Source organism: Sparus aurata, chromosome 16 (genome assembly GCF_900880675.1).
Source record: "Sparus aurata chromosome 16, fSpaAur1.1, whole genome shotgun sequence".
NCBI classification, from domain to species: Eukaryota; Metazoa; Chordata; class Actinopteri; order Spariformes; family Sparidae; genus Sparus; species Sparus aurata.
The window spans coordinates 19,137,780-19,150,952 of NC_044202.1; the positions used below are offsets into that span (position 1 = coordinate 19,137,780).

General features: G+C 43.8%; 3 protein-coding genes across 6 annotated transcripts; 2 read left to right on the plus strand and 1 right to left on the minus strand.

The window, feature by feature from the left end:
- The first annotated feature begins 238 nt into the window (after nucleotides 1-238).
- zbtb8a (zinc finger and BTB domain containing 8A) lies at nucleotides 239-4,004 on the plus strand. Of its 4 annotated transcripts, none has more exons than XM_030391300.1 (4): nucleotides 239-438; nucleotides 1,697-2,565; nucleotides 2,754-2,923; nucleotides 3,048-4,004. In XM_030391300.1, exons 1-4 carry the CDS (start codon nucleotides 374-376, stop codon nucleotides 3,363-3,365), a joined length of 1,422 nt encoding a protein of 473 aa, XP_030247160.1. In that variant the 5' UTR covers nucleotides 239-373; the 3' UTR covers nucleotides 3,366-4,004. The 4 variants fall into 4 exon arrangements, with proteins under 4 accessions (XP_030247160.1, XP_030247161.1, XP_030247162.1 ...); XM_030391301.1 differs by lacking the exon at nucleotides 239-438 and adding an exon at nucleotides 453-1,104; XM_030391302.1 differs by lacking the exon at nucleotides 239-438 and adding an exon at nucleotides 453-700.
- A 524-nt stretch (nucleotides 4,005-4,528) lies between these two features.
- hmgcl (3-hydroxy-3-methylglutaryl-CoA lyase) lies at nucleotides 4,529-8,221 on the plus strand. Its single transcript, XM_030391308.1, has 9 exons — nucleotides 4,529-4,680; nucleotides 4,952-5,035; nucleotides 5,308-5,415; nucleotides 5,549-5,644; nucleotides 5,760-5,908; nucleotides 6,014-6,077; nucleotides 6,197-6,385; nucleotides 6,505-6,630; nucleotides 7,464-8,221. Exons 1-9 carry the CDS (start codon nucleotides 4,585-4,587, stop codon nucleotides 7,563-7,565), a joined length of 1,014 nt encoding a protein of 337 aa, XP_030247168.1. The 5' UTR covers nucleotides 4,529-4,584; the 3' UTR covers nucleotides 7,566-8,221.
- A 1,744-nt stretch (nucleotides 8,222-9,965) lies between these two features.
- Nucleotides 9,966-12,647, minus strand: gjb3 (gap junction protein beta 3). The gene is made up of 2 exons (XM_030391309.1): nucleotides 12,495-12,647; nucleotides 9,966-11,823 (listed from the first exon to the last, which is right to left on the minus strand). The coding sequence occupies exon 2, from the start codon at nucleotides 11,751-11,753 to the stop codon at nucleotides 10,878-10,880; it is 876 nt and encodes a 291-aa protein (XP_030247169.1). The 5' UTR covers nucleotides 11,754-11,823; nucleotides 12,495-12,647; the 3' UTR covers nucleotides 9,966-10,877.
- Nucleotides 12,648-13,173: the final 526 nt, after the last annotated feature.

Sequence of the window (13,173 nt, forward strand, 5' to 3'; positions counted from 1 at the left end):
TGAGCTTGCAGTAAAGGAGCATTTCATTTGCCTTCAGGAATAACAGAGTGATGCCATGGCAGATACAATAAATGCCAGTATGATACAGTCAAGTTTAAAATCCCTACAGAATTATTGAACAAATATTTCTGAGTTATTAAGGCTGCGGTTCAATATTAAGATTCTGTCCATACAACTCATTTAAACGGGACACTAGGGCTTTAAATGGCTCCTTGAACCCTCGGGCGCCCAGTTAATAAACACCCACGTCAGCACAGTGCTCCAGTCGCTTTAACCGGGTTTCGGTCTTTAGGGCTGAGCAGGAAGTGCCTGACTGTGGACCCTGGACGAGAAAAAAAAAACAGCAAAGAAAAAAAGGCAAAATAAATTAAAAATGGACATGGTGGCGGACTTGGGGGCGAATAGACTCTATCGGGCGCCGGGTGAATCGAGTCACCAGTGAGTATCGATGGATTTTGTCAGTGGTATCACGGCGTGGGGCGTAAGCGGGTCCTGCCGACACCTCACGCCTGGGAAAGAGTCGCTGGGTTTGGGCAGCAGGCAAATCCTCCCCGCTGCTCGCTCGCGCTCCGGACCTCCGGCGAGAAGTGGGGGTGGTCTTGAGGATGAAAACGGGCGTGTGAGCGGCTCTCCTCCCCAGCGCGATACACTGTTGCGAATATGTCTATTTATCAGCTCGCAGCGTGCTCAGTTGCTGGAGGTTTGTGTCTATTTTTCCATTGTGTGCTGGCTGGAGCCTGAAGTGGGCGTCGCTCCAGGACAGACTGGGCTGCTCTGGTGCGCCGCTGCCCGCTTTCCTCTCGCAGGACTGCAGCACTCTCGTGTCGATTTTGTAGGTCGTGTGTAATGTCTGAATCAACGCGGAATAGCTCGGGCAAGAAATGACACTTTGGTTTTCTCGTGACATGAAGAGCACCAAAGAGTCTTGCGGGCGGGGGGTTGTCGGGCGCCGCGGAGCCGGTCAGCAAGCATCACGTAATTAAAAATGACTGCGTGTAATTCAGCCTACATGAGGATGGTAAATAGGGTACTATAGGAGGAAGAGAACTATTCTGCAAAGGAGGTTGCGGCAATTTCTTTTCCCCTTTTGGATGACATGTCCGGGTACAGTGTTTTATTTCATCTTCCCATCATTCTGGTGTGTTTATAACATCAGGCATTTCTTGCGTGCTTACGCTTCCCTCAGGGATGATTAGAGGGTTTTGTCACCCGATGCTCTCTGACTTGAGTCGGGTGTAGCCCATTAGAAGATGATTGTGATTGAAGGCTCGCTCGGCCAATCACAGTGCAGAATGAAGTCCGGAGGGGGTGGGCCATGTGCGGAGCTGGAGATGGTCCAGGGTAGAAACAAAGACGGGGGGGGGGGGATAGCTGACAGCTACATCGGTGGGGTGTCACTGTTGTGTTTGTTGTGTGACCTGCAAGTTAGTATTTTGGATCTGTAGCATAATATCAGATAAGCTGACGCTCATGAGGATAAGTGTCCTATGAATCACACTGGAAAGGTGCATGTTTCTTTCTTGACTATGTAGACTTAACAGTACACATTATTTCTACATATAGGCTCCTGTATTGCTAATTGGGGATCATGATGACGGAAGTGTCTCAGTGTCGGTAGTGCATGTCGACAGTGTCTTCAAGGCATCTGTAATTGTCATGATTGTCATGTCATGATTTGCCATGTTGTCCCCTGCAGGCAGCCTCAGAGGTGGTTCAACGCCGCTGACATCACAGTGGCTCACCAAAGCAACCTGCTGAAGCAGCTCAACCAGCAGCGCCGCCAGGAGCTCTTCTGTGACTGCAGCGTGTTGGTGGAGGGCCAGCTCTTCAGGGCCCACCGCAACGTCTTGTTTGCCAGCAGCGGCTACTTCCGCATGCTGCTGTCCCAGGGGCCGGACGGGCTGTCCGACTCTGTCAGCGCCACCTTCGACGTCTTCAGCCCCGACACCTTCACCGTTATTCTAGATTTCATTTACTCTGGCCAGCTGGACCTCTCCAGTCACAATGTGATTGAGGTGATGTCTGCAGCCAGCTACTTGCAGATGAACAATGTCATCAACTACTGCAAGAACTTCATCAAATCCTCCTTGGACATCAGCGTGAAAGATGAAGACAGCGAGCGCTGCATCAGCTTGTCTGAGACTTGCAGTTTCACCAGTGTAGTAGGAGATGAGACCTCGGAGCAGCAGCAAGGCCCCAGCTCTGTGAGCCCACCACCAGCACTTTGGACCCGGGACAATTCCAGATCCCAGTCTGGATTTATAGGGAAGGACTCTGAGCAGGAGGCATCAGCCTCAGCCCTAACGACTAACCCAAGTAGCCCTAGTGATCTCAACGCAGAGGCAGAGGAACTGCAGGACCCTCATGACCCACTGTATACCCTGCCTGGATCGGAGCGCCGGAGAAGTAAAGGGGGGACCAAGAGGAAAGCACCCAACAGCGCTCGCTCCAACCAGCATGAAGACCTAGACATCCAGGAGGCGAGGACACAGAAGGCTGAAAAGGCAGAGGAGCTGTATGCTACTCTACCACCTATTGTGGGTGTTATTGGACACTTTAACAAAGGTGAGTTGGACTGTATGTGAGAAAATGGGAAATCAATAGTTCTTTTACCTTTAGAGAAGTGAGAAAAGAAATAACACACTACATCACGAGCAGACTGGCATGAGTCTAGCCCTCAGAAGCAGCCAGAAATAGTGACGTCCAGGGAATAAACAGAAAAAACTCTGAACGGTTTCTGTTCCTCTTTGTAGATTCCAACCCTATTATGCGCTTCAAATGCCCCTTTTGTACACACACGGTGAAGAGGAAGGCGGACCTGAAGCGCCACTTGCGCTGTCACACTGGGGAGAGGCCGTACCCCTGCCAGGCCTGCAATAAACGCTTCACTCGCCTGGAGCATCTTCGTAGCCATTTTGAGACGGTGGGTTTGTTAACAACCAGCAAGTGAAACCTTAACTAATAAACTGTCATTTATGACTGGTGTAACAGTGTCAAACATACTTACATTTGTATTTTTTGCATTCATGTTTTTTGATCCTTCATAGATCCATCAAGCCAGGAAGCTGGTGTGCAGGAGGTGTAAGTGTCAGGTGACAGAGGATACCGGGCATGTGGTGTGTGAGGGCACACGACGCTACCGCATGTGCACTGCGTGCATCCAGGAAGTGGGTTGTGATGACATCCCCATGGACAGCCTAGAGGGGAACAATGATGAGCCGGCCCTGTTGTTGGGGGTGGATGGGGAGGAGGAGGGGGACACCAAGAGGAGCTGGATGGTAACTGATGACGACGACCTGGCTGAAGACTCGGGGGCCGACCTCATCATCCAACAAGTGGACGACAGCGAGGAAGAGCTGCCGTGAAATTGAACCAAAGTGTGTGTGTGTGTGTGTGTGTGTGTGTGTGTGTGTGTGTGTGTGTGTGTGTGTGTGTGTGTGTGTGCGTGTGTGTGTTTGTGCGCTAAAGCCATGCAAGAGAATTTATGCATTCAATATGTGACCCACTCATGTAAATACACACATTTATGATATATTAGTTGTCTATTAGTTCAATGCAACTGTTTAATCTTTACTTTCCATGAGATTGTTGACCTTTGTGACAAAGTGGAATGCTTTTTGTCGAGCTTCTTAAAGATATGCAGTATCCAAAGCATGCATATTCAGTGTTTCCTTTGCTCTAATTATAATAATTATATGATAGCTCTTTCAAAGATATTTTTTACATATGCATGGAAGACAAGCTTTGCTATTCTTTTGGACTCTCTGCTTTGATAAAAGCTGGCATTTGAGTAACACAAAATGACAAGGACAAAGTAATGACTCTGCTACTTCCCCACTCCCTGTAGGGAAAGTCAAGAGCAGACACTTTTTGTTCCAATGTCCCACAGTTGCAGTTCTTCTCATGATTATGTTTCATAATGATATGCACTATGATATAAAGCCAATTATAATTTATTTGTTTGTTTTTTACTTTTTGACACATTAAAGATATTTTGTTATACATGTCTGTGTCTATCCACGTCAGTTTACATGGAAAGTAGGGTGAACTCACGTAATGTGAGGCGTTTGCATTTCAGACTTCTGAAATAAACTGCAGTACGAAGCAAATACATTAAATCCACACCCAGTGCCATTCTAAAATCCTCAGGATGTGTCCTTATCAACCAAGAAAAATTGCATCATATATCTGCATTTCCTAATCCTAACGATTAGAATAAAAAATATATAGTATATCTACACCTTATTATGATATTTTTTGTTAAACATTAAAATACAGCTTTAGATTGTGACAAAACTGTTAAACATAAAGTGCAAACCTGACAATGCTGGCAAAGTGTCAAAAGACATTTTATGTAGGATTTTTAACTGTATTTTACGAGCTTTCTTGTGTATTTATAATAGATATAATAGTGGGCATTTACTTTTAATTAACATCTTAAATTTCCAAAAAGATTTTTCAATGCAAATTTCCATTAAATACCCGGCGTATAGATGGCGCTCTTGAGGTACTTTTAAAATCTGTCGGGACTCTTTTCCTCCTCTCACGATGAACGGGTGATGTCAGAGTTGAGGCTGGACCAACATGGCGGCCGTCCTTAAGCTTGTAAACAGAGGCACTTTAAGTTCAGCGATGGGTCAGCAGTATCTGTCGTTTAGCTCCGCACCAAAGGTCCAAGCAGTGAGTTTACTTTCAGTATTGTTAGTATATAGTAGATTTATCTTCCAGCAGGTTGCTCTGTGCATGTTTAGCTAGCAGACCTGGATAGCACTTCCTGTTCGCTAGCTAACGTTAGCTGTTCGCGTCCTCTACGGTGAAGCTACAGAGGTTTAGTCACCCAGATAGTTGTTAGTTGGCTATTTATCAGGCTCAGCAGGCCGGCAATGTACAATATAACATTCACAAATTAAAGCTCGTTGGCTGTATTTAATGTGTGTGTGTGTTTGTGTAGGTGGGTTTCAGAGCTGGTCAAGCTCTTCCAGAAAAGGTGAAAATAGTGGAGGTGGGACCCAGAGATGGCCTCCAAAACGAAAAGGTAACGTTGTTTAAAAAGATAATTGTTTAATCTAATCACAAAGCAGCTTTTACTGCCAGTGGATCCTTCAGGGTAACGTTAACACTGCTCGCAGTTGTCTGTTCTTAACTATCACTGTTCTACTGAGGCAGAGCAGGTGCATAGCTGATGTGTTGTGTAACCAGGTGAAACTATCTCAGTCATGCATCGTCTCGGAGGGGTTTTTTTGTTTTGTTTTGTTTTGTTTTTCTCAAGTGTTCCTCATCTTGTTGCTTTCCTGCTTCCTCTCTCAGACTATTGTGCCAACAGAGACAAAAATTCACCTGATTGACATGTTGTCAGCCTCGGGGCTGCCAGTCATTGAGGCCACCAGCTTTGTATCTCCAAAATGGGTTCCACAGGTGAGTTTGTTCTCCCAGAGCTGTTCATATGGAAAGTGCTGCCGACACACCCCGCTGAGGGCAGCACAGAAACTGCAGTGGGTTGGAATGAAAGTGACTTGATTAGTTTCTGATGTTTTTGTCCAAATATTAGATGGCAGATCAGGTGGAGGTGATGAAGGGAATCGGTAGGATACCAGGAGTATCTTACCCAGTCCTCACCCCCAACCTCAAGGGTTTCCAGGCTGCTGTGAGTGCCAAGCATCATAATCCAACACACTTTCCAAACAGTTACATAAACATCCATCTTTTTTTTTTTTTTAACCGAAGGTAATGTGTCTTTTCCTTGCTCTTACTTACTACAGGTGAAAGCAGGAGCCTCAGAGGTGGCCATATTTGGTGCTGCATCTGAGCTGTTCAGTAAGAAGAACATAAACTGCTCAGTGGATGAGAGTTTACAGCGCTTCAATGACGTTATGAAAGCAGCCAAAGAGGCTGGTGTGCCAGTTAGAGGGTAGGCTCACTGGCTTCCTCTTGAACATAAACAACTATATAAATCATTGGAGTTATATGGTTTGATTCTTTTCAAGAGTTTCATCTGTGTTTCTTTCCACCATAGTTACGTGTCATGTGTTGTTGGATGTCCGTATGAAGGCAAGGTGGCACCTGAAAAAGTTGCATATGTGAGTTCTTACTTGATACGCATTTACGTTACCTAAGCTGGCAGAAATCTTTTTATCCCCCTTTGCCAAAGACACAGAAAACTTGTCCAAGCTGCTCAAGCTTCGTTTCTATCCTGTAGGTAGCTAAACGTCTCTACTCCATGGGCTGCTACGAAATCTCCCTCGGTGACACCATAGGAGTGGGGACTCCAGGTAGCATGATTGAAATGCTGGAGGCAGTGAGCAAAGAGGTGCCAATCAGTGCCTTGGCAGTACACTGCCACGATACCTACGGCCAGGCCCTGGCTAACATCCTCGTAGCCTTACAGGTCAGACTTGGTTGTGGTTAATCTGAAGTTGAAGTGCACATGTGGTGGAATGGTGTCCATTTAGGTGATCCATTGATGGTGCAGTCTTGACTGTATTAAAGATTTCCTTTGTGTTGCAGATGGGAATCGGTGTCGTCGACTCGTCGGTTGCTGGACTGGGCGGTTGTCCGTATGCCCAGGGGGCTTCTGGGAATGTTGCTACTGAAGATGTAGTCTATATGCTGCATGGACTTGGGATTCAAACAGTAAGAGTTTCTTTTCAGTTTCTTTATAATAGAAATTAAAGATGCTGCTTTCGTATTTGTGCTTACACAACTTCTACTGTTCAAGTTTGGAACTGCCCGTCACAAATGCTTGCTTCATTACAGTCAGATGGCAGAGAGGTCTTTTCAGTATATTCAGATGTTGTTTTTCTTGCTTTTATGTTGTAGATAAGTCTGCATAGTTGCCAAAAAAAAAGCATAGTTTTGAACATGGAAAACAAAATGCTGTACAGTAGAGTACAGTTCAACCAGATCATTGAAAGGGCAGGGCAGGGTAACAGAAATTGGAAACTTGTCATTAAAATCAGTGCAGATTTAAATAGAAACAGGTTTCTGTTTCAGTGTCAAGTACACATTAATGCCTCTAAAAAGCTGGAATTAACAGGCTTGTTGCGTTTAGTAAAGTCATTGTTAAAGCTTCAAAATTAGAAGTACAAGGTTAGTCTTGGGTCAGCTCATTCAATAATGCTCTAGGCTGATTTTACATTTATATTTTATATATTTATGGTCTGTATATTGTTCATGTTAAAAGAGCTGATATTGACGGAAGAAAGAAAAACATCAACACAGTATGTGGTTCCAGATGTTTGATTAGTAGTGCAGGTAAAATAGGAAGGAGAAGCATTTTTAATGAAACATTATTTAATTTATTTACTGTATCTAGTGTATACTTTCATTATTGGGAAAAGCAGCTCTTTCCTTAATTAAATGCACCAAGCTTTGCAGGATGTTCCACCCAATCATTTAGTTCTAATTATTGCGTACAGTGGGAGCTCCTTCAAGTTTGACCCTTTGACTTTCCATCTTCATTTCAGGGGGTGGACCTCTCAAAGCTGATGGATGCTGGAGCTTTCATCTGTCGAACACTCAACAGGAAGTCCAACTCCAAAGTGGCACAGGCAGTCTGCAAACTGTAGACACAAATCAACCTGTTGGCTCTTTCCCATACTGTACACTGCAGCGTAATCATGCAACCTGGAGCCATCATCTGCTGTTTGTACAGTTCTTAGATTGATTTACCTTCTACCACTATGAGGATATTACTTTTAATATTTCGATGGTGGTTACCCCACCTTTTTGTTTCTGAATCAAATATCTGATTAGATATTCACTCAATGAAAGCATAGCTGGAACGGTGCCTTATGTAAAGTCAGTCTAATCATACACATCCTACCAGTCAGAAGCAACGCCTTCACCTGTTTCTTTAATAGTGTGCTTAAATTTCTTCCTGGGCAGTGGAGAAACAGAAGTGAAGCACATACTTTGATACTTCTAACAAATGAACCTGTAAATTCTCCTTGGGATGGATAAACTCACTGTTGCTGTCAGACAGAGACAGAACTGTGTGCAGTGATCACTGTCAGATGAATTATCGGAAGCATCTATGGAAATGACCAGTCTTTGAATTTGGGCATTTTACTGGCCTGTGAAAACATGTTGGTGTGCTGTATTCCACTGATCTTCAAAATGTATTTTTATTTTAAATTGTAGGATTTCTAGTTTTACTGTATTATTTATTTTAAAATGTACATATCTAACAAATTGTGAAAAATCTAAATAAATGCTTATTTCTCAAATGAATGTGTTGCTGATCTGAAATATACAGCGCTGTGATAAATCACATCTCTAAAACAAACTGAACACTGTAAAGAAAGGTTGTTACTTAAAGTATACTCTACATGTTTTCCTAAAAAAGAAAATGTGTAGACTCAATATATTATATAGCGGGACCCTGCCCTCTATATTTTCTTCTTTTCTTATTATTTTTTGCTGTTTTGGAATGTTTCTGGGCGTCAGCATGAAGAAAACCCAGGTCATGTTGGACTGATTCTTTCTGTCTCACCCCCATGTTACTTACAATAGCAACCTACAAATCCTGCGTAGTATGACTTTAAATTAAGAGGACTGATCCTCGAATGTGTGAACAACATCAGTACTACACACTTAAATCAAAAGGTGAGTTGGTGATATAAGGTACTAAGGTACGAACTTTTTCAATCTCCATAGAGATTTTTCAGTTTGTTTTGTGTGATTGATTCAGAATAAACAAGAAGTCTTTCCTTTACCACACCTTGTAAAAACCAGCCTTACAAGTTCAACAGGCAGGCAGAGATTCTTACTGCAGGCCTCTACAACACTTAAAAAGACGTATGACAGATGGAGAGAATGACATGTCATGGTGAATTGTAATTATGAGTCAGCGGCAATGGAAAAATTCCATTCGGTAAATGATAAGAAAGACCAGATAGTAACCCAGGAGAAAAAATGAGTTTGGAATATCTTCAGGAGCCTTTTTTTGGCGTATCCTTAGAAAGCTAGTGTTTAAAAATTACACAGTTAAGACTGATCTGTGTTCTCTGCACTACATCTACAGCTAAAACCTATACAACAGAAAGTCATATCGAAGGTACTGGCAGACTGTAAATTTAAATGTTTTTTCAACAGATAAAGACACGGCATACAAACTTTACAGACGAATGTCTCTCTCCCTCTGCACTGGCTTGGATAAAGTTAAATTAAAGTGGGAACATGTTCTGGGAAAACATCTAACATTATAACAGTGGGACACTATAAAGCAACATATGAAGTGTTGTAAAAGCTACCTGTCATACTGCAATAAATGTGCTTAAGTATAAAAAGTACAAATAAAAGTAAATTATACATACATTTACACATACTCTATGTTTATACTGTATGCTATGGCCTGACTGAATATCCTATATAAAGCATTTTTCTGGTTCAGAATCAGTGGGGGTTTTTTAATCAACTGTTGATGAAGTGTAATATTTTGAAAATACACTGCTTTGGCACATGCAATCTACAAAGTAATTATTAACTACATTTATATTTACATTTAGGGCATTTAGCAGATGCTTCTGTCCAAAATGACTTACAATAAGTAAAGTTATCAAACAAATGTAGTGACTAAAAAGTACTAACTATAAGTATAAAAAAGCAGAAATATAAAGAAATAGAGAAATCCTGTGAACAATGACTGATGATGAGCCTAAGCAAGTATATTATATTTACATCTTTTTGTCTGTAACCTCTGGTGTACTGTCATTGTGCTGTGTATTTTGTTTTTTGTTCTAATCAAAATCTTAACAAGAAAAAAACACAGAACAGAAACACACATTCAATAAATGTAATATATTCAAATTTATATATTTAAAAAAAAAACTATTTACAAGTGCAGAAAATACATTTCCACCTGACGCCCGCAGTGGACGATTATGGACTAGTTGTTCGATGAGCCGCTTATTTGTCCAGCCTTCCTCCCACCTCCTCCACTGTGCTCCAGCTCTAACAACACAGGGTTAAACAGCAGCATTCCGTTCGCTTTATTTAAATCAACAGTGGTCTTGGATGAGGCCAGTTTGTGTACAAGCACGTCTAAACAGAAGCAGTCTATGTACAACGTGTGGCTGTGCAGAATAAACCTGAGAACAAGTGTATACCTGCCAAGGCTTTAGATGAGGAAATATACCAGTGATACAGTATATGTTAAATCTTATCTGAGAAAATAAATGCAGTAAAAAATATCAAATATTTTTAGCCAGTTTTCAACCCTTCAAGTATTACTCAGCCATAAATTTATGACTTTTGGAGTGTCCACACTCCAAATCATCGTAGTGTGTAACTGTTTACCAGCCTCCAATGACTTGGATCCATCTGGACATTAAGTAGTGAAGATGAAGCTATACTATAGGCGTGATCACTGAAATGTACAGCTATCACTCAATGACAACAGAACGTCCTGACACACCACTGTAGACGCTGGCAGTGAGGGTGAATACCTCCGCCAGGTGTGTCCTGCCTTCTTGTGTGAGTTTCCTTCCCCTCCCGTGTTAAGACTCCAATCACAAGAAAGACCAAGACACCTCACTGGAATGTTCCTATACGAGTGAAGGGGTGAAGCTAAATAGGCACACAGTCCCGTATTGCATTCGAAAAAAGAAGCCAACATCATTAACAAATCAATTTGGCTCTGGCTGACTTGTAAATATTGTGGATGTTGACTTGGAAACCAAAGTTCAGGCACTCGAAAAGAGCCTTTTGTAGACACAAGGGCCCACAGGAAGAACCCAGAGCTGATGACTCAACTTCCAGGGCCTGACACACACTGTCGTTTGGCTCATAGTTCTGAGTCTGTTTTCTGAGGTTTGTTTGTTGGGTTCCAGCCCAAGCACTGCTGATCTCCTGCTCCTCAGCCTGATTACAAACTCCAATCAGGAAGTGGACAGATTCGGAGCAGAGGCCCGTATCTTCTCCTCAAGAATAAGTGCTGATGGCCTGAAGGAAGGCTTGAACGCACTCCGGAAGGACGGAGGCTTTTCTTTCAGCTCCCTGAGCTCTGGCTCCGGCCTCATCACAGTGTCGTTGCAGTTGTTAAAGTGGTCGTCATCGTACTTGCCGTGATGCACGGCCATGTTGCGATTGCGCCTCTTCACCTTGTTTGCACACCGCACGATGCGCTTGGAGATGAGATAAATGATCTCGCAGATGTTCAGGATGATGCAGAGGGCCGAAGCTCCGACCATGAAGTAGGTGAAGACCTTCTTCTCAGTGGGGTGGCCGATGTAGCAGTCCACCTGGTTGGGGCAAGGCGACACCTCGCACTTGACGAGCCTGGGTAGGTAGAAGCTGTCGTAGATGCGGTGGAGGATGTAGAGGAAGGAGACCTCGATGCCCGTCTTTACGAAGAGGCTGATCAGATAGGTCCACCACAGGCCGCCGTGCTTCTTGCCCGTGTTGTTGTACAGCTTGCTCTCGTTGCCATGCTTGGCCATGTGCTTGCGCTCGCGGTCGTCACGGTACGCCACGTGCATGACCACCATGAAGGACGGGCAGGTGACGAAGATGAGCTGCAGGGCCCACAGGCGGATGTGGGAGATGGGGAAGAAGTGGTCGTAGCAGACGTTGGCGCAGCCGGGCTGCTTGGTGTTGCAGTCAAAGTCTTTCTGCTCGTCGCCCCACACTCGCTCCGCCGCCACCACGTACACCATCACTCTGAAGACAAACACCACCGACAGCCATACCCGGCCGAACGCTGTGGAGTATTTGTTCACCCCACTGAGGAGGGCTTGGAAGGTCTTCCAGTCCATGTCCTTGGCTGGCAGTCAAATATGTCTTCCCTGGGATTCTTCTCTCGCTGGTCGTCGTTTATCTTCAGACCTGGACGTGACAGAATGAAGAATGGCGTGAACATGCTGTCATTGTCACTCTGTGAACATCCGTGTTAGTGCTATCCCACTCAACACCAGGTGGCTTTTTATAACAGAGAACCCTTTTATTCGGACTGTGTCACTTATCCTCCAAGGCTGATTTAATATGAGGACGTCTCCAACATGTCTCATTTATCAACCCAACCACTAACAGTGAGACGTGAGCCAAACTGTGACTGAGAAAAAACAAGTTGGACCAACGTTATTAACACGCCTAGAGTTCTCACGTACATCTCAGGAAGAGAAATACCGCCATTTCACAACTTTTTATACAAACATTTATTTCAGAAAGAGATTAAAAGCCGCCAGCCATCTGGTCTGTGTCTTTAAAAAGCAGTATTTAGTCATCTGAATGTGTGAGTCTCAACAAGAAACGGCTTTTTACGCACAGGCTGAATGCGTAATTTGGACATATTTTCGGGACATCTTTGGCTCTTTAGCGACATACGAGCCTTTGTTCAACCACCAGAGGTAAGTGATCGTTTCGTTGGCTGCCGTGAAGCAAAGCCAACGAAGCAACACATTTGACACCACTCGTTTCCAGTTGGCTGACACGCGAACTCGAAAGCTTGACTCATCTCAGACACATCAAAAAGTTCACTACCGTGATTTATCACTTACCGAGTGAAGCGTTAGTCCATTCTTCGTTGAAAGACACGCGACTGTCTTTATTTCCGGTGAATGTATCGATGCTCCGATGTCGTTTTAGTGCTTTAACGCACAGATTTTGGATCCCGTCGGCAGGTAAAGGAGCGCAGTGGCGAGAAATGCGCCTGTGGGTGTGGTTAAAGAAGAAAGACTGGAGCTGGCCCCAGATGTTCCTTTCTCTCTCTCTCTCTCTCTCTCTCTCTCTCTCTCTCTCTCTCCCTCTCCCTCCCTCCCTCTGTCTCCCACACCCATGCCAGTGATAGGTGGCAAGTCTAATACTTTTTTTTTTTTTTTTTCTTTCGCATAGCAGATATCACACATCACAGAGACCATCTCCAGGTACTTTGAATGGGATTTCGATGAAGACAAACACAAAAGCAATAAAGTCTGATAACCAATCACAGGCCGCACAAGGTTCAGCTCTGTGATGCCAACATGGGGACCACAAGGGGGTCCGTGTGTAAAGGTGGAGAATTGTTTAGCTAAATGTCTCAATGATGGGTGGATTCAAAAAGATTTCACATGTCCCTGAACACATTAGAGACAGGAGTACAAGCCAATGCAGCGTGCAAATGGGCAAAATCCTCTTCTAACGGGTGTTTTGCTCTTGACTTTGTTTGTCATTGTTTTGTTTTTTTAATGTTCAGTCTTT